We start from the raw sequence: 24,014 nt of genomic DNA, 5'->3' as shown, positions 1-24,014 counted from the left end.
ATTTCGAGTACGAACACACACATACACACACACGCGGACACACACAAACACACATGCAGAAAGGCAAACACTCACAGTATATGTGTTTGACGGTTATAGTTAAAAGCTAGGCATGTAAGTCTCTCTGCACGAACATCGGGCTTGGTGTGTTGAGTTGCATCCTTTAGACCTTGCAGGATCCGATGATCACTTTTCCCGAAGCCATATATTGATCCAAATCTAAACTGTTTTCCATGAACCCAAAGGTGGTAGGGTGTAGTCTGGGTTACGAGACAGTGGGGTTTGTTTGAGTTCATTTCCTTTCCCTTTGCAGATGCACCTGCGTGACATTGAAAATAACAATTATATTCACAGTCTTTCGAAATATTTGTTAGTAACATCGGCACCATAATTCGCGATCCTTTCGCATGATGTTTACTGCGTTCCAATTTAAAACAATTATAACTGGGCTTCACAGACTTGGAACTAGTGCCATGTGTAAAACACGTCAACGCCTGACAATAATCAGTCTCGATTATCTGCCAAGAACAGATCCAGTTTGGCAAAAGGCAAAGTAGTAGAACACTAAAACCAACGATGGCCCCAGGTGTTAAGCTGGGAAAGCCTCTACTGCTGTTCCGGTGGCACCTGCAAGTCGCACGGATTGCAATGAAAACATTACGTTAAATGATACGGAATTAAGCTATTGTCTCTGTGCCAATTAGTACAGAAATAACAGATGTTTCGGGTGATAATATATATAATACTTGTGGAAGATTGATACGAATCAAACCCATCAATCATGGACCAAAACTCCCCAACGTACAAATGAGGCGGTCTAATGAATGACCTTATGTTGTATGATGAATTATGAGGATATGGATCTTATAGTGTATTTTGAGGAAGTTAGTGCAAGTGAAAGTGCGTGCGTGTGTCCTTGTTTGCGTGTTTTGGGGGTTAAAACTATCTCAACTTGCAAAAACCTCTTAATGTACACTAGGTGTTCGTCAAATTGCAAAAAAACAAGACGGCACTGACTTACATGAATCATGCAAGTTCTGATTCAAAACGTTTTCCGAAAACATTTCCCTCAACCAAGCTTGTGACAAGAGCTGCTTTTCTTCATGTTTTGATAATGACAGAAAACCGTGGTCAAACATAATCACTGGTCATAAAATATTATTTGAATTGTCCTCCGAATTGTGAAGCATTAAATGTATCAGATTCAGAATATTGTTTTACAAATATTACAGTTTTCGATAAATTATAAGTAAATAGTTCAATGGGTTATTAGGCGTGGCCCAGTGATTAAAGCCATCGCTCGTCACGCCGAAGACCCGGGTTCGATTCCCTACATGGGTACAATATGTAAAGCCCATTTCTTGTGTTACCAGCCGTGATACTTCTGGAATATTGCTAAAAGTGGCGTAAAATCACACTCATTTACTAAAAGGCCCGTATCCTGTGAAACCATTCTTGTACAAACTATTGTTTTACACATACCAGAGGTTGATGGCTAGGAGAGAAAGGAGAAGTGCCAATCCACCAACTGCTGCAGTAACAATCATACCCTGAGTTGCCAGTCCTAGAACAGACATAGATCAACAAGCTTACAAGGGAGAGTTGTAATACAATCGCGGCATGTCACATTGTCGTAAAATGTCGCAGTAAAATTTGTAGAAAACTCGATCCGGTGCATTACTGAACTGGATGTAATAATCACATTCCAGACAATCTTTTTAACTAATAGACTCGTCTTCAAAGTAGCTTTCATGTCATTATTCGTTATTGTTCCTGAAACCAAAAGATGTAGGGGCGCGGTGGGCGAGTTGGCTAAGGCGCCAGGCTAGTGATCCAACGAGGTTGAGTTGCCGGGATCGAGCCCACCTGTGACCGGGTGTAAAAACCTTGGAGTCAACTTTGTGTGGAGACTCTTTCAGTGTTGTCACAACCCCTAGTGTACAGTAGTCAACCCTGTGCACTTAAAAGAACCCACGAATCCGTTGGTATATGAACAGATGGTGGCCACATGAATACGTGCAAACACCTAGTTGCGGGTACAGTAACGTGCAGTAAACTTGGACAAAGTACTGTGACTATGGATCCCAGTCCACCCAGCTGTGAAAGGGGCACCTCGTAAGTATGGGAAAGCCTCATTAACTTGGTGCGCATAGTGACTGCAAGAGTTGTATGCTCCCCAGGGGAGTTGAGATTGACAATACGATGTGCCGTTTGAGATTGACATCCAGTGATCGAGGGGGAAAACCAAAGCGCCAATGAGTAGCTGAGCTGAGTTATGCATAACGTTAAAAAAATTAAACGTTTCAAACATCATTTCACACCATGGAAGTGAGAGAAGTGACTGTCCGTCAGGTGAAATCGTACTTGAGTCTACTCTTCCATGTACTGACGACTCTGGGTACTTAGTACTGCAAGCACCACTACAGGACTTTAGCAAAGTGACAAATCCTTCCACATGACCTATATAACAAGCCTGCCCATACGGAGACCGTATTGACACCTGTGTTATTAATATTCCACCCCAGAGAGAGACCTTGTGCTACAACGAGAATAATTACAACCTCTGTTGTGAGACATGCACGTCATACAAGGAAGATATAGGTACGTCATGCATGAAACTATGTACGTCAAGAAACTGTCGAGAAGGCAGAACATGTAAATAACAATAACAAAGAAATAAAGGATGACAATGTGTATATTGGTGTTACTGTCAGAACTAATCACAAAGACTAATTTTAGTTCTGGATACTGTGACAAGCTTTGAGGTGAAATCGGACTGTTCTTGTTTCTTGTTATTCACACTTCTTAGTGGTAGTCTTACTCAGACCTTATGTAGCAAATAACCGGATCAAAATTTGGTAATCAACCTATAATGTGTTTCATAATATTGTCATTTGCTGGAAAAGACCATACATACCACTGCTAGAGGTCGGTTTCGCTGTAACGGGAGTAGTTGTTGAAGGCGATGTTGTGTATGCAGTTGATGTTGATACTGATGATGATGTTGTTGACGTGGTTGTAGACGCTGAGGTTGTGGGTGTTGATGTTGACGTGGATGTAGGTGTTGGGGTTGTGGTTAGTGATGTGGGCTTAGGTGTTGAGGTTGTGGATGTAGGTGTTGAGGTTGTGGATGTGGACGGAGACATGAACGTTGGTGTTGAGGTTGTGGATGTGGACGTATGTGTAGGTGTTGAGGTTGTCGTTGTGGACGTGGGTGTTGAGGTTGTGGATGTGGACGTGGACGTGGACGTGGACGTGGACGTGGTCGTGGACGTTGGTGTTGAGGTTGTGGTTGTGGACGTGGACGTGGACGTAGGTGTTGAGGTTGAGGATGTGGGTGTAGATGTTGTGGCTGTGGATGTGGACGTAGGTGTTGAGGTTGTGGATATGGACGTGGACGGGGACGGGGTCGTGGACGTTGGTGTTGAGGTTATGGTTGTGGTTGTGGTTGTGGACGTGGACATGGACGTAGGTGTTGAGGTTGTGGACGTAGGCGTAGGTGTTGAGGTTGGTGTTGTAGTTGTGGACGTGGACGTGGACGTAGGTGTTGAGGATGTGGATGTAGGGGTAGGTGTTGAGGTTGTAAATGTAGGGGTAGGTGTTGAGGTTGTGGATGTAGGGGTAGGTGTTGAGGTTGTGGATGTTGACGTGGGTCGTGTTGAGGTTGTGGATGTGGGTGTGGACGTGGGTGTAGATGTGGCCGTGGACGTGGACGTAGGTGTCGAGGTTGTGGATGTGGACGGGGACGTGAACGTTGGTGTTGAGGTTGTTGATGTGGACGTATGTGTAGGTGTTGAGGTTGTCGTTGTGGACGTTGGCGTAGGTGTTGAGGTTGTGGCTGTGGACGTGGATGTAGGGGTAGGTGTTGAGCTTGTGGATGTGGATGTTGACGTGGGTGGTGGTGTTGAGGTTGTGAACGTGGGTGTAGATGTTGTGGCTGTGGATGTGGACGTAGGTGTTGAGGTTGTGGATGTGGACGTGGACGGGGATGTGGTCACGGACGTTGGTGTGAAGGTTGTATTTGTGGTTGTGGACGAGGACGTGAACGTGGACGTAGGTGATGAGGATGTGGATGTATGGGTAGGTGTTGAGGTTGTGGATGTAGGGGTAGGTGTTGAGGTTGTGGATGTTGACGTGGGTGATGTTGAGGTTGTGGATGTGGGTGCGGACGTGGGTGTAGATGTGGCCGTGGACGTGGATGTAGGTGTTGAGGTTGTGAATGTGGACGTGGACGGGGATGTGGTCACGGACGTTGGTGTGAAGGTTGTATTTGTGGTTGTGGACGAGGACGTGGACGTGGACGTAGGTGTTGAGGATGTGGATGTAGGGCTAGGTGTTGAGGTTGTAAATGTAGGGGTAGGTGTTGAGGTTGTGGATGTAGGGGTAGGTATTGAGGTTGTGGATGTTGAAGTGGGTGATGTTGAGGTTGTGGATGTGGATGTGGACGTGGGTGTAGATGTGGCCGTGGACGTGGATGTAGGTGTTGAGGTTGTGAATGTTGATGTTGAAGTGGATGTAGGTATTGAGGTTGTGGTCGTGGATATAGATGTAGGTTTTGAGGTTGTGGATGTTGACGGTATTGAAGGTTGTGGGCGTGTATGTTGAATGGAACGTAGGTGTTGAGGTTGTGGATGTGGACGTGGATGTAGGTTTTGAGGTTGTGGTCGTGGATATAGGTGTAGGTGTTGAGGTTGTGGATGTTGACGTGGGTGGAAGTGTTGAGGTTGTGGATGTAGTTGTGGAATGGAACGTAGGTGTTGAGGTTGTGGTTGTGGACGTACGTGTAGGCGTTGAAGTTTTAAATGTGGACGTCGGTGTAGGCGTTGAAGTTGCCGATGTGGGCGTGGTTGTGAATGGTGACGTTGGTGCAGGTGTTGATGTTATGGATATGGGCGTGGATGCGAGTGTAAAGGTTGTGGTTGGTGATATGCTACAGGTAGCACAGCAAGTGTTGATGTAGGTGATATCAGAGGGGTCACATCTTTCCAGGGAACATAGCCTATTCCGTTCGTCATCTCCATACTCACAGCCTAGAAAATAGGACAAATACATACATTGTTAATAACAAACTAATTACATAATATAGAACGTCAGAAAACAGAAGAATAACCAGTATTAACTGTCCTCAGACACGAATTCCCATTGTTGTGAAGGGGAAAATACCAGTCACAATTACATGAAGGGATGACTGAAAATAATTGATACCACCAGGTACTCGCGAAAAGGGTAATTGACATTCCCGCTTTGTGAAAGTTCGACTCAATTTCACATCTAAATAATCAATAAAGACCAGACAAACCAATGATCGATATTAAGAACATCACCCAAGGTCAGCGTGGCACAACCAACCTTTATATCTTAATATTGCTTAAATGTTGCAAAAAGTATCTGAAGTACCTTCGTCGCCCTTGTAGGAGGCACATGTCTCACAACAGAGGTTGAAATTGTTCTCGTTGTAACATAAGTACTTCTTCTCCGGTGGAATATCCGTGGCACAGGTGTCAATGCGGTCTCCGTATGGACAGTTCTCTGTAGAGGTAAGCGAATCAGTGAATCAGTTGTTTTGTACCGACCTCCTCGTCATTTTGGGTGTACTTATGTTCCAGTATTTCAACATACGACATTGAAACCATTTCCTTTACGACAATAATATTCATTAAGTTTATATAGATTCCAAATTCCCATGTGTTCAAATATTAAAATATTCTTATAACTTTCTCATGCATTTTTGACATTTAATTTTTTTTTCTTATAACACGCTAGGTAACACACGTTTCACAGAAAGAACATTGAAGAGTAACCACAGCTTGCAGCTACAAACGAATAATACGATCTTTATTAATGACACCCTATAAGATGCCCCATTAAGTGGAGGCTTCAGAAAAGTGCCACACAAATGTCATCCTTATTTCTTTGTTATAGTTATGTACATGTTGTTCTGCCTTCTCGTCAGTTCCTTGGCGTACATAGCATCATGTATGACGTACCTATATCTTCCTTGTTTGACGTGCATGTCTCACAACAGAGGTTGTCATTATTCTCGTTGTAGCATACGTTCTTCCGATGGGGTGGAATATCCGTGGCACAGGTTGCAATGCGGTCTCCGTATGGACAGTTCTCTGCAGAGGTAAGCAAATCAGTGAATCAGTTGTTTTGTACCGACCTCCTCGTCATTTCGGGTGTACTTATGTTCCAGTATTCCAACATACGACATTGAAACCATTTCCTTTACAACAATAATATTCATTAAGTTTATAGTGAATCCAAATTCCCATGTGTTCAAATATTAAAATATTCTTATAACTTTCTCATGCATTTTTGTCATTTATTTTTTTTCTTATAACACGCTAGGTAACACACGTTTCACAGAGAGAACATTGAAGAGTAACCACAGCTTGCAGCTACAAACGAATAATACGATCTTTATTAATGACACCTTATAAGATGCCCCATTAAGTGGAGGCTTCAGAAAAGTGACACACACAAATGTCATCCTTATTTCTTTGTTATAGTTATTAACATGTTGTTCTGCCTTCTCGTCAGTTCTTTGGCGTACAAAGCATCATGTATGACGTACCTATATCTTCCTTGTATGACGTGCATGTCTCACAACAGAGGTTGTAATTATTCTCGTTGTAGCATAAGTTCTTCCTACGAGGAGCAATATCCGTGGCACAGGTGTCAATGCGATCTCCGTATGGACAGTTCTCTGAATTAAGCGAATCAGTTATTCATTTGCTTTGTACCCACCACCTCGTCAATTGGGGCACACTTATAATCCGGAAAAGCAGAAAACAACATACAGCATTAAAACCATTTCCCTTATGACAATAATATTCATTAACTTTATAATTAATCCAAATTCCCATGTGTTCAAATATTAAAATATTCTTATTACTTTCTCATACAATTTTTGTCATTTAATCCTTTTCTTATAACACGCTAGGTAACACACGCTTCACAGAGAGAACATTGAAGAGTAACCACAGGTTGCAGCTACAAACGAATAATACGATCTTTATTAATGACACCCTATAAGATGCCCCATTAAGTGGAGGCTTCAGAAAAGTGGCACACACAAATGTCATCCTTATTTCTTTGTTATAGGGGGCGGTGGGGTAGCCTAGTGGTTAAAGCGTTGGCTCGTCACGCCGAAGACCCGGGTTCGAATCCCCACATGGGTACTTAAAGGTCACATAAACCCTAGGGGGTAAAAATACATAAATCACTAACTGGCATCGTTATAAATGAAACCCCGTCATTAAAACTACTCATTTCGACCTTTAATTGACTTAAATCGACCTTTTGACAACAGTGCACAATTCTCACCCGCGAACGAAATTTCAACCAATCAGAGCGGCGCGACTCTGTGACGTCATATGAGGAATAGCTTTGAGGGCCGATGCAGAATTCATCTACATTTTAGGGGGTAAATTATCTTGTTTACAGGCTTGTATAAACCTGAAATCGTGACAATTGTTGTGGAAAATGAAAGCTATATGTTCTCACAATCTACTGGCATTTAATTTTGTCTCCTGCTTTGCCTAGTTTCCGAGTTACAACTTGTTTTCATAGACGCTTCTGTCACAATTGATTGGTGTCGTTAGGCCCTATTTGTATAATGACTGATCCAAATTGATCCCATTTCTGTGTTTTTTACCTCGATATTTAATCATGTCATGTAAAAATCTGTTTGTATTCTCAAAACAGTGTCGGCCCATAAGTTTTCACATGCAATACAGCAATTAATACTCCCTTTGTTGTAACCCGTGTTAGGTGGTATAAACCTACACATGTTATTTGTCATCATTCACTTGATGGTCAGTTAATGAATTTATAACAGGTATAATTAGTGGTAACACACTTAGATTACCCGACAAAGGTTCCCATTTGGCATTTCTTGTGTCTGGAGTAAATATTCAACATTATAAACATCGATCAAAGGATTAACCGATAACACGCTGATTGATTAATTACTTTTATCTTACACAGCGGAATTGTCAAAAGGTAGTGTTTATGTATGTAGATTTACTAATCTATACTGAATACACTCTGCCGTGTCGGTGTCTGCGTAAAACAACGTCCTTCTTCAAAGGATTAACCGGCAATACATTGATTGATTGCCCATTATTGGCTAACTAAATTACTGTTTTAATGAAAGGCGGACATTATGCAATTAGTTGCCAGGTGTGCTATCTTGGGTGACCAATGAGACTATACACCAATACCTGAAAAGATTTATCACTTTTTCGTATATTAAACTGTTAAAAGACACATCATTTGGAACAGTTTTGTGGATATTGATGGATACATTCCTCAAACAAGGTAATGGCCTGATATTGTTCCTATAACTTTAATCTGTTTTAATTTTAATATTTGCATTTTGTTTTTATTCATTTGTCGTAGCATTCAACAGAATCATTGTTTTCGCCGTGAAGTGTAATGAGACAGACAACATACACTAGGGTGTGTGTGCGAATTATGATTCACATTGGCAAACTATAAAATGTCTAGATATTACAGTTCTGTTATAAATTCACTATAAGTATCAGCAGATCGTCAGCTTTTATTTAGTTTCAAAATGCATAAAAGTATGATAATAAACTAATTAGGATTATAAGACCAAATATAAAGACGCACATTGACTAGTATCTACATACTGGTGAGTGGACATTAACCATGTGAATGTAGCAAGAAATTTATCGCGCAGTATTGTGACTTCGACCCCCACCTCGCTTCCGTGGAAGAAATCGTTATGTTATAAGTTGTGTCATGCAAAATCCTTTTGGTTATGATTCCAATACATATTTAACTACGAGTAGAAAGTAGTTTTGATTTTCTAACTTGATGAAAACAAACTATAATCTCATTAATTCTAACAGACTTTACGATTTTCAAAATGGCGGCGACTCTGTCGGGAACATCCGCCAGTCTGTGGATAAATGCTATTTAGGTTTGTTTTCACCGAGTTACAAAATCAAAACTACTTTCTACTGGTAGTAAAATATGTATTTTATTGATGGCCAATAGGATTTTGCATGACATAGCGTATAACATAACAATTTCTCTCCTGGCAGCGAGGTGGGTGTCAATATAATACTACTTACAATATTATTGTTACTTCGACCACAACCTCACTTCCGAGGAAGAAATCGTTATGTTACAAGTTGTGTTATGGAAAATCTTTATGGTCATCAATCATATACATATTTTACTATAACTAGTAAGTAGTTTTGATTCTTTAACTTCCGTGAAGCGATCTGAACACAAGTAAGATATCGTTTCAGGCTTCCACAACGCTCGCTTCGCACTCACAAACATAACCCATTTAGCACGAACTGCGGGTCCTGTGGAAATCTGTGCATGGTGACACCATCACCCGACCCCTAGGAGCAATTGACGACAAAGCAACGATTCGGCATGTCGTCGTTCATGTCGAGAAATCATCAAATGATGAGCGTGCTACACACTTTCTATACAACTAACTGAAAATCGTTCCTCATATGACGTCACTGCAGTGCTCTGGCGACAGAGTTACGTAACCTGTCTGTGGTTTCGTTGGCGGGCGAGAGGGAAGCAGGCGACTTTTGGCCACTTTTAATCGCTCGGTATTAATTAACCACAAGTTTTAAAGAATAAATTTGGTGTTCCGCATAAGACTAACCACAAATCTTTCATATGTAATGGTTAAAAGAGTAACAAAACAAAGTTTAGTGGTTCTTTAAAGCAAAATGACAATATTATGAAACACATTATAGGTTGATTACCAAATTTTGATCCGGTTATTTGCTACATAAGGTCTGAGTAAGACTACCACTAAGAAGTGTGAATAACAAGAAACAAGAACAGTCCGATTTCACCTCAAAGCTTGTCTCAGTATCCAGTACTAAAATTAGTCTGTGATAACACCAATATACACATTGTCATCCTTTATTTCTTTGTTATTGTTATTTACATGTTGATCTGCCTTCTCGACAGTTCCTTGACGTACATAGTATCATGCATGACGTACCTATATCTTCCTTGTTTGACGTGCATGTCTCACAACAGAGGTTGTCATTATTCTCGTTGTAGAATAAGTTCTTCCTATGGGATGGAATATCCGTGGCACAGGTTGCAATGCGGTCACCGTATGAACAGTTCTCTGAACGAATCAGTGAATCAAATTGGTTTATACAAACACCGAGGTGCCACTGTACAAACAACCTTAGCGCTATGTATGTCGTTGGCTTATGTTACGGTATGAGAGTTGCGATCACCTTAGCGCTAACACAGCTTTGTACGACGGTACCCTGGTCTTTCAGAGCACTACATGCATTTTGTTATGCTAAGCAGGTACATCAGTAAATCCCCTTTTCCTGACTTACGTCCAGAACAACTTAGCATACGTTCTTCTCCTCCGGTTGAATATTAGCTTCCTCGAATCTCTAAGGTATACGTTCCGATAAATCTCCCAAACCGAAACATGAGTCTCATTAACCTATTCAGACAAAGACCTACTTTTCAGGCGATCCGAATTTTCTCGTGTAAAAGTGAAAAGAGACACCACAAACAACTATGGCTACACTGAATTCCAATTCCTTGCTTCATAAGAAATTAGTATTTACAAGTTCATTTTAATGTGAAATTTTAATAACTTCGTATTTCTATATTTTAATGCGAGGTTGAGGCAGCATGACCTTAACTAAGACGTCACAGACTGCCCCTGTTTGATGAGTTCGTAAAATAATTCACAATTCATCTGTCTCACTGGTTACACCGGTTATGTATTTTGTGCGCCTAGTTTGAGAAGTTTTGTAACGCACAATGTGATTGATATAATATCAAGTCCGTACCAGACCGCCAAACTTTTCTAGCCGCAGAGCCTCGTTTTGAGATTTCTACGATTTCCAGATTTCTGTTTGTCAGAGCCCGCTGTACGACAGAGCCCGCTGCACGACGTGTTTGCAAGGATAAGAAGGAGCGTAGTGTTGCAATATACACATGCTTAGATGTATCAAATAATACTGATAAATATTATGTATCCAGCTGAATGAATTGGTCTCAAAATTCAGGACTGGTTATTGTACTAAGGTGCGCAACAGGACGGAACCCAGTCAGCAGGAAACGACTGACTGACTGACTAAGTTTGGTTTTACGCCGCTTTTAGCAATATTCCAGCAACATCACGGCGGGGGACACCAGAAATGGGCTTCACACATTGTGCCCATGTGGGGATTCGAACCCGGGGTCTTCGGCGTGACGAGCCAACGCTTTAACCATTAGACTACCCCACCGCCCCCAGCAGGAAACGAGACTCTTGTGTAATCAATGTTCTGACTTGACTTGTACTGTGGATGCATCTACGACTCGGCCCGATAATTGTATTACCTCCCATTGCTGGCTCCGCCTTCTAACAGCAGCCAATCAGAAAAGCCGTTAAAACCTGTGTCAACAAAGCCGCGAACGTTTGCTCGCTGGGCGACTCAGATTGAGGGAACAAAACATAGAGACAAATTGACAGGTATGAAACCTTTAAAAATATATGCAAGAACTCTTTCTACCTTTTTCAGTGTACTTTTGCAACAATTGTGTTGCCAAGTTTAATCGGTTAGATAAGAGTGAGTGAGTGAGTTTAGTTTTATGCCGCTCTTAGCAATATTCCAGCAATATCACGGCAGGGACACCAGAAATGGACTTAACACATTGTGCCCATGTAGGGAATCGAACCCGGGTTTTCGGCGTGACGAGCGAATGCCTAAACGACTAGGCTACCCCACCGCCCCGGTTAGATAAGAGAAGCGGGAGTGAGTGAGTGATGTAGAAGCCTTGTTATTGGTACGCTCAACTGATTGGATAAATAGCAAAGATGCATCCAGGGTACCAGTGGAGATTTATGGGAACGTATACCCTGGAGATTATCGAGGATGAATATTATGGTACAAGCGTCAAGCGTCTCTGTATGAACTGTTCTCTGCAGAGTATGGGTAAAACTGTTACCTGCACCAAACCGTGGTGCTTTTGATGAACGCACTAAAGAAGGTAAGCTCAGATCGGAGTGTCGAATTGAGTGTAAAAGTCGGCGAGCGTGACTAAAAACGGCAAAACGCTTTCCAAGAAATTTCTGCTGAAATCAGTCGATATTCGATTCCAACTATATCAGGAACATGTATGAATTGTCATCAATTAATGATAACAGCGGGTACTCGACAAAAGGAGCGTATCCTGCCCAACCAGTGACAGCGTCATAAACAAATGGAAAGGCTAGTCATTTGTTCACCTAAATAAATAACATATAATACAAGTCAAAAGAGGCACTTGAATTAAGCTTTACAGAGAAGTTGTTAGTGGGAGTAAAAAACTCAATGTACTGAAAAACAATCACACACATTAATTTTGCATTTCAGGTTGTGTTACATACAATGAGCAGTTTGTCAATGAAATATATCTTTTATTAGAGAGACGTTCAGCATGAAAAAGTATACTTAGTCAAAAACCCAAAGGCCAGATAAACGTCATTACCAAATGGATGTCTCGTTCAAATAAACACATTTAAAGAGCAATGAACTCAGAAGAACATGTGCACATTAAACTACATACTTAACGAGGCCTTTACAAGTCCATTTGATCAAAACAAGTAAAATGTGCAACAAAATGCTGAAGCAGGAACTGACAATTTGTTATTCAGGATAATGCTTCTTTGTACCACGCTAGTAGATCATGACTTTTAGGCATGGTAATTTTAACGAGTTATCTGTCAAGGGCGGTAGCCCAGTGGTTAACTTATTCACTAGTCACATCGGGTTCGATTCCCCGTATGGGTTCCCGGTGTGAAGCCCATTCCCGGTGTCCTTCGTCGCGATAGTATGAGTTTAGAAATATTCCAGAAATCGTTTTCACACACTGTACCCATGTGGGACATGGGACCATGGACGTCAGCGACGAGCGGACGCTTTAACCACTAGGCCACCGCATCGCCCCTATGAAAATAATCAAAATATCATTTTTTTGCGAAGGGTGAACATATCCTGCCCACACTTGTCAAAAACATATGCCAAGGCAAGTTAAATGTTTACAGCAAACAAAATCGTGAATGCATTACAGAAGTCTAAGTGGGAGTTTCCGTCGAATACCATTTTTGTCAATGTTATGAATATCCAATGCTAGATGGTGAAATGTCCTTCTATGTGTATGTAAAACGTTTCGAAATCTTCATTGAGGTCTTGAATGTTGTAACCTTGATCGAACTACGTCTGAGTCGTATGACGTTCTTTGAAATTTTGGAGAAAAAATGTACCTCAAAAGCTGACAACTGTCAACACACAAGACTGGAGCTGTTGGAATATTGCTAGACCTGATGGCACGTTCACTGCTGGTATGTTGCTAGACCTGATGGCACGTTCACTGCTGGTATATTGCTAGACCTGATGGCACGTTCACTGCTGGTATATTGCTAGACCTGAAGGCACGTTCACTGCTGGTTAAGAAAGTGTCGCCAAAAACACCATATCACGCCATGACACATAGTCATATGTTATTTGTCACCTCGTTATTTCAAGACAAACTACCATGATCCGTGAGGATGTTATCACGTAGACTCAGAATTATTTCCTAGTTAACGTCAAAAGACGTGTTCGTCAGGACGGCCTGAACACGTCTTTTGACGTTAACTAGTAATTAATTCTGAGTGATAACATCCATGTGCGATTTGTAGAAGAACATTTATACAAGAATCAGCCTCTCCAAGACTCTATGGTTGACATTTAGAGGCTATCATGATCTGACCACAAGTACACACATTCTCATGACACAGGCAGAGCTAAAGAACACACTCTACTTTAAGCAGCGGGTTCTTATACTTATGAACATGATGACCGTTTTGACGCTTTCATTCATGACAAGTTCTTGTTGAAGCTTGTGATTGTTCAATGAAGCATACACGGACAAGATGGCCGTGGAAAGTCGCGTCAAACAGGATACACCAAACGCCAAAAGAAACGTTACCCTCCTTCCTTAATGATGGCGGTACCTATCTTCAGCTGGCGTTCTGATGCGTGGACGTCCGATTCCTCGACACTATACGGTGACCCCAGTCTGTCTGAAGCCCTGAATAAATCTTATAACCGTGATACGGTGGCATCTAAAGGAGTTGGCAACATCATTGCATGTCGACCCCATCTGCACCATCCAAATGGCTCTTTCTCTCCAGCTGTTAATCGTGGCATATTTCTCGTACTTGTGTATCATATCATGTATTTTATGCTTTCTTCATACCCTGTACAAACATTCTACATGTGAAATTGATGCAAATACTGCTTGAATATTGCTGCGTTTTGGCGATTGATATTGCTATGTGTAAAAAGAAAATCGAAAAGTGTTACTTTGCAAGCAAAAATAATAACAAAGCTAATTTTAGATGTTCCTAAACATTTTTATTAAATATATAAAACGCGTTTTACTTGTTTTCACTAATGCAAATCAGTAGAATTTTTTTGTTTTAAAAGACTGAAATCACAGGAATGATTATTTTAAAAATTTATACAGTCTACAACAGTTGTTTCTTGTTTTAAAAATGGCGACTCTAATGGTTTATCATTGTCCCAAAGCAGAATTTTATTTCAACCTTTCTTTTGGACATCAAAATCACTGTTATTGGTTTCTTTCGGCATCGACGAATATAGGACAATTTAACTCTTCTGAAAAGGATGCTTTTCACCTAAATATGAATGCATTTGAGAATTGTTTTCGTGATTTGCATAAAGCTGTTTTATTAAGCTTTCTTGTAAACTAATACCTTCTAAGATATCTGTGATAGTTTTTCAGTAATTCATAAAGGTAGGAGGGCAACGTTTCTTTTGGCGTTTAGTGTATAGTAGCTGGGACATAATAATGTTGTCTTCGTGACAGTTTACATTGATTACAAAGGTTGTACTGAAATGAATGCGGGTCTTTCTTTGCGTCTGTTTATCTCTACCTGAATCATTTCCTTTATGACGCCGACACGTGTCACAGCAGATTAACACAGAGTAAAACTCTCTGTAGCAGAGATGTTTAGTAGCAGGACTGACAAGCTCAGGACAGCTCATGTTTTGATATGAGTGTTGATCCCCAAATGGGCAGGCCACTGAAAATGTAAAATGTTTAAGATTATTTGAAGTTTGTGGCATACAATGTTTGCAGTTTGACAGCATTTGGGGTGCTTCTGTAACTCCTGCGGTAAACACATGCTTCTGCGTATTTCGTATCAATTATAGATTTGAAGGACTATATTTTCCAGACATGTAGGAACTAAGTAACATTATTTTTCTAGAATGGTATTGGGATTTCAAACTTCACAGTTCTGAACTAACGGCCAAAAGAAACGATTTCATTTTTGATAATTGGGACTCTAACTCAAATTTTGTAGGAAGTTATGAGCTTAAAACAATCGCCACAGCGCTTCCCTAACATTTGTCATGAAAATGTTGTGTTTGGGCGAACAGTATCACAGCAACAGGTCGTGAAGCACGAGAATCTCGTGAACTGATTGCATGAAGCTGGTGCATCTTTGGGGTATAAGAGCGCACACAAACCTTCCACGACATCAGACCTTCAAGTCAACTTCAGCGACCATGCCCCGATTATCGCTGGAATCCAGAGAGAGAGAGCCTTTGGAAAGGTACACATCGGCGCCTCTCATGCACATGATGCAGCGACCTTTGGCTGTACCGTCTAACCATCACGAGGCTGATGACCCGCTACAGGCAAACAGGGCAGACAGTAGACAGGCCCAGAAGTAGAGGACCTCGCGTCACCACCCCCAACGGAGACCCTACTTAGGTATCCTGCACCTGAGAATCCGTTTCCCATCTGTGACGTCATCAGCTGCGACTGAGCGTGGACATCCTATCAGTCGACGAACAGCAGCACGACGACTCAGACAATACGGCATCTGTGCCTACAGACCCCACTGTGGTGTACGGCTGACGCTTCAGCATCGACGTCAACGTCTTCGCAGGGGCACGCACGGTTCGCCAGTGGCAAAACAGACAGTGGCAGAGAGTGATGTTCTCAGACGAAAGCAGGTTCCAGCTGTTCAGGGATGATGGCAGGGCTCGTGTCTACAGGCGTCGTGGAGAACGTGTGCAGCGTTACAGGAAGTGGAACCGTGTGGCGGCGGTAGTGTTATGGTTTGGGTCGGGATATGTGACGATATTATGACAGATCTTGTTGCGGTGGATGTTAATCTCACTGCTCAACGATACATTGATCAAATTCTGTGTCTGGTTGTGCTATCATTCCTACGTCAACGCCCTAACCGGATCATGTTCCTGCAGGACAACGCCCGTCCTCATACATCACGTATTGTCATGGATTGTCTACAGAGAAACAACGTCAATGTACTTCCTTTGCCCTCCAGGTCACCTGACATGTCACCATTTGAACACTTGTGGGACCATTTGGATCGTCAGACTCGTGCTAGAGCCGTTGTTCCTGGAAACCGACGTGAGTTTGTCCAAGCCATTCAAGAGGAATGGCGAACGGTCCTTGACCAACACGTTCTCAACACGTCGTAGAGTTAGGGAGGGCTTCCATTGATGCCCACGGTGGGCATACCAGATAAGGACCACGTGTGTTGTTTTGTTTACATCTTTGATCGAATACTGGACACTTTCACTCCTTCACTTATACAGTGATTCAATGGACTTGTTATTGTTGCTACTCCAATGAAATGACTGAGTGCATGTTGACCATACACCTGTTATTAAAATTCACTGTCCTTTTTCACAATGGTGGTTTGTCGTTTTGTAATATCAGTGATTTCGACTTGGTATCGTTTCTTTTGCCCGTTAGTATATATTGTTTGACACGTAACAAAACAGGTAACAGTTTGTATGTTAAACAAATAGTATCGGCTATAAGTAATCACAGAGTATTTTGTAAGGATGAAGGTTTCAAGATATGCTTACATCTAAATTACAGATTAAATGAAAGCTTTTGATCGATGCTTACAGTCTTGTTCAGGGGCATCAACTGAGGACACACACTCTCCAGAAACACACCACTGTAATAAATTTAGAATGTACAGGGCGATTAAGCGGTGTCATATATATGTGTGAGATTCATCATTCATGTAATATCAGTATATATTTTGCCTGAATATTTTTCAAATTACATGGAGAACCGTGTTAGCAACTCATGCTTGTGGTAAGAGGCGAGAATCGGATGGTCAGACTTTCTGACTTGGTTGACACATGTCATCGTATCCCAACTGCGTAGAGCATTGTTCATGATATCAATCATTGGATTGTCTGGTCCAGAATTGATTATCGACAGACCGACGTCATATAGCCGGAATATTGTTGAGTTAAACACATAAACAAACAAACAAACAAAGAACACTGAAGCAAGCTATCCCTGACTTTACAGCAGAACGGAAATCTTCACCTACCTGTCTGTTGCCACACGTTGTACCGTCCACGGCGTTGATGCTACTGCACAATCCCGGCCGATGGGGAAGGTAACAGTAGAGCCTCTTACAAACACTGACGCTAGAGTTCACATCCTGGACAAAAATATATCTAAAGATGATACCTTCCATTTGGAACTATAGCATTACAAGGAGACATATTGCCTATTCCAGATAATGAAACTTTAAATATTCATAACATTAGTATTGCATTAAATATAATATATCGGAGCTACGTTGCGATGTAAACTTTAAACTTTGTTTTAAAGCTAAAATAAACAATACTTTTTTCAAGGTATGATTCGTCAATGTTTGAAGCTGTGAAGATCCGGGTCAGAATTGGTCTTCAGAGAGCCTGCATGTCGTACGAGACTCCTGGTGGTATTGGGTGATCAGACTCGCTGACTTGGGTGATGCATGTAATCGCATCCTTTTGCATAGAATGATGCTCATCATACCATTCACAGGATTGTCTGGTCCAAACGCGACTATTTTGCAGACAGCATACTAAGAGCTGGAATATTGCCGAGTGCGGCATAAAACAACAAAGATGTTGGAAAACCGGCGATGGGAGCCGCGATCTACTTTGGGTCACGATGACACCCAGTCACCGAAGTCCAACCAATCAACTAATTTGTAGGTTTCCGTACACCACTTCAAACCCGGATTGTCCACTTTCGATACGTACCAAGCACATATAGGAAGTGGGGCCATATTTCATCTGACACTGCTCGTTTACGTTGTACAGCTGACCAGGCAATACACCGGTGACGTTCGTCACAGACGCCGGTTCTAGAGATTCCAGGAGGCAGCTCCTGGAAGTGGTATCACTGTGGAAAGAATATCTCATGAATTGTTAAACATAGTAAAACATATTACATTTTTTATCTGGTCGTTTTTATTTTTGTTTTTGTTTGCTGCTTTACAATGAACTCTGCTGCTTTACAATGAACTCTGCTGCTTTACAATGACCTCTGCTGCTTTACAATGAACTCTGTTGCTTAACAATGTGAACTCTGCTGCTTTACAATGAACTCTGCTGCTTTACAATGAACTCTGCTGCTTTACAATGAACTCTGCTGCTTTACAATGAACTCTGTTGCTTTACAATTTGAACTCTGCTGCTTTACAATGAACTCTGCTGCTTTACAATGAACTGCTGCTTTACAAAGAACTCTGCTGCTTTACAATGTGAACTCTGCTGCTTTACAATGAACTCTGCTGCTTTACAATGAACTCTGTTGCTTTACAATGTGAACTCTGCTGCTTTACAATGAACTCTGCTGCTTTACAATGAACTGCTGCTTTACAAAGAACTCTGCTGCTTTACAATGTGAACTCTGCTGCTTTACAATGAACTCTGCTGCTTTACAATGAACTCTGCTGCTTTACAATGAACTCTGCTGCTTTACAATGAACTCTGTTGCATAGCTACGGCCTGGGAATGGTCAAGTCTTGACCAGCATCCATCGCAATGGACTCTCTGTCCTTTTACTAGCATCGCACGACCAGCATTGGCTGCTTGGGGCTAGTTTGAATCCAGCATCCAAAAAAGCAGCATAGCATTGTCATAAGAAACACCCGTGAAGATCCGGATTAGAATTGCTCTTCGGTAATCCATCCTTGTCGTAACTAACGAGATCGGGTGGTTAGGCTCGCTGACCTGGTTTACACATGTCATCGTATCCAAAATGTGTAAATCGATGCTCATGCTGTTGATCAGTGGATTGTCTGGTCCAGACTGGAATATTTACAGACCGCCGCCATATTACTGGACTATTGCTGACTACGGCGTAAAACTAAACTCACTCACTTAGTTTATGGCAGCGCTAGTCATAGCCAACAGCTTACCATCCAAAAGTGCAGATCTCGATTTTCAAAGTAAATATAAGTAAATGTTTCTTACCCTGCTAACACTTGGTCCAGGAAGGTCTGGAAATAGCGGATGGAGCAGTTAGAAAACAGGAAGTAATTCGTTATGCTGACGTTATGACGTGCTGAGTAGCTGCTGCTCATGATGTAGGCGTCAGTCCCAGAACACGTGTTGTTGTATTCCCCGTCATGCCGTGCACTTAGTCTGTAAACATACACGTAAGTGTGAGTGGGTGAGTGGGTGAGTGTGAGTGAGTGGGTGGGTGGGTGAGTGAGTGAGTGAGTGAGTGGGTGAGTGTGAGTGAGTGAGTGGGTGAGTGAGTGAGTGGGTTCGTTGGTGGGTGGTGGAGAGTGAGTGAGTGAGTGTGAGTGAGTGAGTGGGTGAGTGTGAGTGAGTGGGCGGGTGAGTGAGTGAGTGGGTTCGTTGGAGGGTGGGTGAGAGTGAGTGAGTGAGTGAGTAGGTGGGTGAGTGGGTGGGTTGGGTTAGTAAGTGAGTGAGTGGGTGGGTGGAAGGGATTGGGTTGGTTGGTGGGTGAGTGAGTGGGTGAGTAAGTGAGTGAGTGGGTGAGTGTTTGGTAGGGTGGGTCTTATGGTGAGTGAGTCGACGGGTTGAATTGTGAAAGAGAGGATGGGAGGGTGTCACCTGAATGAATGAGTGAGTGAAAAAATAGGCTGTGAAGTGAGTGCGTTTGTGATGAGTGTGCTGTGTAGTGAGTGAGTCACTAAGTGAGTGGTTGGGTGGGTGTCTGGGCGGGTGAGCGGTAGGTTGAGTGAGTGAATGAGAGGGTGGATGGGTGTTAGGTAAAGAATGAGTGAGTGACTGGACATCCCTTGTTACAGGAGACTTGCCTTACACTCACTCACTCATTCACTCACTCACTCCAAACGTCTACGTACGCATGCCCCATATCGTGAGCTGTCACCAGAAGATCATCCACCAGATTGTCGGTAAACTCCACTAGTGATATGCTGTGACCTGGCTTGTCACAGATAGTTCCAACGTATGCATAACCTGAAGACAATGAGGACAATAAATGCGCTGAATCTGGTGCTGAGTCTCCTTGCAGAGATGTTGCTCGGGGGGACGAAGGTCAAGGTCAAACAGTCGACAGACATAGCCATCATCATAATAATAATTAATTATAATGTCAGAATGTGAATGAGCCAGTGAGTGAGTCAATGAACGACTGAATTGTGTTTAACTCCGCAGTTCGCAATATGCCACCTATATTTGTCCCTCAGTAAATTGGAAGAAAAACAATTTTCTGAAAGCATGAACAGCGTCTTCATTTTGGAACAACAACGTCTTCATCAGGGAACAACAACGTCTTGATCTGGGAACAACAACGTCACCGGAGACGACCCGCAGAGTCCTAATGGCAACTGGATGCCGATGACCTGTTCTCAATATCCCATGTTGTTTGAAGTTTAGCCAGATAACCCAATGATCAACAGCATGAGCATCGATCTACGCAATTTGGATACAATGACATGTGTCAACCAATTAGTGAGCCTGACCACCCGATCCGTCACTTCTTACGACACGACAGTCATAGATTACTAAAGACCAATTCGAACCCGGATCTTCATGGGTCGGATACAATAAGATCCCGTCAGTCGCCTCTTACGACAAGCATGGGTTGTTGAAGATCAATTCTGACATGGATCTTCACAGGGCCTCAGCGTCCCAAATCTCCACGTGTGATACAGCCAATATGGCATCAGTACCTGTGCACTATAAGCAGCAACAGAAGCAGGTGAAGACAATACCCATCAACAGAACTTACCCAGTAGGTCTTCTGTTGCGTTAGCATCCATCCTGTACAAATCATACCTAAAACATATGAACTGAAACATACATAGACGAAATACACAGAAACAATGAACAGACACTGACAACGACACAAAGTTCAAAATCTGATTATTTTTTGCTAAATTCTTCTTAATTGTCAGAGGAAGAGTCATGGGATGATAGAATAATTGTGGAAAAATCACTTGCTAGAAATCTTGAGTGAGTGAATATTATTTAAGGTTCAGTACGGCTATATTATGTTGGATAATAGTCGGCTCAGATCTGGATATCTTTAACAAGTTTCATAGTGATGAAAAAATACTAATGGACTACTGAAAGAAACACGAAATACTCTTTCTACATCCATATGTAATTTCCCTGCTTAAAGCTAAAATTACGACTTTGTCATGATCATGGCTAAGATTCCCCATAGCGGTTATCTGACTGAAAAGACCAAATAGCGGTGATCAGGGTAAGAAGATCAAATAGCGATGATCAGACTAAGAAGACCAAATACCGGTGTACAGGTTAAGACGATCAAATAGGTGATCAGACTAAAAATACCAAATAGCGGTGATCAGGCTAAGAAGATCAAATAGCGATGATCAGAATAAGAAGACCAAATACCGGTGTACAGGTTAAGAAGATCAAATAGTGGTGATCAGACTAAAAAGACCAAATAGCGTTGATCAGGCTAAAAAGATCAAACAGCGATGATCAGACTAGGAAGACCAAATAGCGGTGATCAGACCAAAAAGACCAAATAGCGGCGATCAGGCTAAAAAGATCAAACAGCGATGATCAGACTAAGACGATCAAATAGCGGTGATCAGGCTAAAAAGACCAAATAGCGGTGATCAGGTTAAGAAGACCAAATAGAGGTGATGAGACTAAATAGACCAAATAGAGGTGATCAGGTTAAGAAGACAAAATAGCGGTGATCAGACTAAAAAGACCAAATAACGGTGATCAGACTAAGAAGATCAAAAAGCGGTGTACAGGTTAAGACGATCAAAAGCGGTGATCAGGCTAAAAAGATCAAATAGCGGTGATCAGACTAAAAAGATCAAATGGCGGTGTACAGGTTAAGACTATCAAATAGTGGTGATCAGACTAAAAAGACCAAATAGCGGTGATCAGACTAAGAAGATCAAATAGCGGTGTACAGGTTAAGACGATCAAATAGCAGTGATCAGACTAAAAAGATCAAATAGCGGTGATCAGACTAAGAAGATCAAATAAAGGTGATCAGGTCAAGACGATCAAATAGCGGTGATCAGGCTAAGAAGACCAAATAGCGGTGATCAGACTAAGAAGACCAAATAGCAGAGATCAGACTAAGAAGATCAAATAGCGATGATCAAGCTAAAAAGACCAAATACCGGTGTACAGGTCAAGACGATCAAATAGTGGTGATTTAGACTAAAAATACCAAATAGCTGTGATCAGTCTAAGAAGATCAAATAGCGATGATCAAACTAAAGAAGACCAAATACCGGTGTTCAGAGTTCAAAGACGATCAAATAGTGGTGATCAGACTAAAAATACCAAATAGCGGTGATCAGTCTAAGAAGATCAAATAGCGATGATCAAACTAAGAAGACCAAATACCGGTGTACAGGTTAAGACGATCAAATAGTGGTGATCAGACTAAAAATACCAAATAGCGGTGATCAGGCTAAGAAGATCAAATAGCAATGATCAGACTAAGAAGACCAAATACCGGTGTACAGGTTAAGACGATCAAATAGCAGTGATCAGACTAAGAAGACCAAATAGCAGTGATCAGACTGAGAAGATCAAATAGCGATGATCAGGTTAAGAAGACCAAATAGCGGTGATCAGACTAAAAAGACCAAATAACGGTGATCAGACTAAGAAGATCAAATAACGGTGATCAGGCTAAAAAGATCAAAAAGCGGTGTACAGGTTAAGACGATCAAATAGCGGTGATCAGGCTAAAAAGATCAAATAGCAGTGATCAGACTAAAAAGATCAAATAGCTTTGATCAGGTTAAGACGATCAAATAGCGGTGATCAGACTAAGAAGATCAAATAAAGGTGATCAGGTCAAGACGATCAAATAGCGGTGATCAGGCTAAGAAGACCAAATAGCGGTGATCAGACTAAGAAGACCAAATAGCAGAGATCAGACTAAGAAGATCAAATAGCGATGATCAAGCTAAAAAGACCAATACCGGTGATCAGGTCAAGACGATCAAATAGTCAAATAGTGGTGATTTAGACTAAAAATACCAAATACCTGTGATCAGTCTAAGAAGATCAAATAGCGATGATCAAACAAAGAAGACCAAATACCGGTGTACAGACTAAGACGATCAAGACGGTGATCAAATAGTGGTGATCAGGACTAAGAAGACCAAATAGCGGTGATCAGGCTAAAAGACCAAATAGCGGTGTACAGGTTAAGACGATCAAATAGCGGTGATCAGTCTAAGAAGATCAAATAGCGGTGATCAGACTAAGAAGATCAAATACCGGTGTACAGGTTAAGACGATCAAATAGTGGTGATCAGACTAAAAATACCAAATAGCGGTGATCAGGCTAAGAAGATCAAATAGCGATGATCAGACTAAGAAGACCAAATACCGGTGTACAGGTTAAGACGATCAAATAGCAATGATCAGACTAAGAAGACCAAATAGCAGTGATCAGACTGAGAAGATCAAATAGCGATGATCAGGCTAAGAAGACCAAATACCGGTGTTCAGGTCAAGACTACGATCAAATAGCGGTGATGAGGCTAAAAAGATCAAATAGCGGTGATCAGACTAAAAAGATCAAATGACGGTGTACAGGTTAAGACGATCAAATAGTGGTGATCAGACTAAAAAGACCAAATAACGGTGATCAGACTAAGAAGATCAAATAACGGTGATCAGGCTAAAAAGATCAAAAAG

General features: G+C 41.7%; 1 protein-coding gene and 1 long non-coding RNA gene across 2 annotated transcripts in view; both read right to left on the bottom strand.

Moving 5' to 3' along the window:
* Positions 1-227: 227 nt before the first annotated feature.
* Positions 228-24,014, bottom strand: part of LOC124267327 — a 129,755-nt gene continuing 105,968 nt past the window's right edge. The window contains exons 18-19 of the mRNA XM_046702247.1: positions 1,483-1,564; positions 228-319 (exon numbers count right to left, since the gene is read on the bottom strand). Of these exons, the coding sequence (XP_046558203.1) occupies positions 293-319; positions 1,483-1,564 (109 nt within the window). The 3' untranslated portion in view covers positions 228-292. The remainder of the gene's footprint in view (positions 320-1,482; positions 1,565-24,014) is intronic.
* LOC124267330 lies at positions 16,093-18,170 on the bottom strand. Its single transcript, XR_006896005.1, has 3 exons — positions 18,117-18,170; positions 17,411-17,524; positions 16,093-16,452 (listed from the first exon to the last, which is right to left on the bottom strand). It is a non-coding gene; the product is annotated as an uncharacterized LOC124267330 (long non-coding RNA).

The sequence above is a fragment of the Haliotis rubra genome, unplaced genomic scaffold (genome assembly GCF_003918875.1).
Source record: "Haliotis rubra isolate DU_JTF1 unplaced genomic scaffold, ASM391887v1 Scf1301, whole genome shotgun sequence".
NCBI classification, from domain to species: Eukaryota; Metazoa; Mollusca; class Gastropoda; order Lepetellida; family Haliotidae; genus Haliotis; species Haliotis rubra.
Note: the sequence above shows the minus strand (reverse complement) of the source record. Positions and strands in the feature narration are given on the sequence as shown.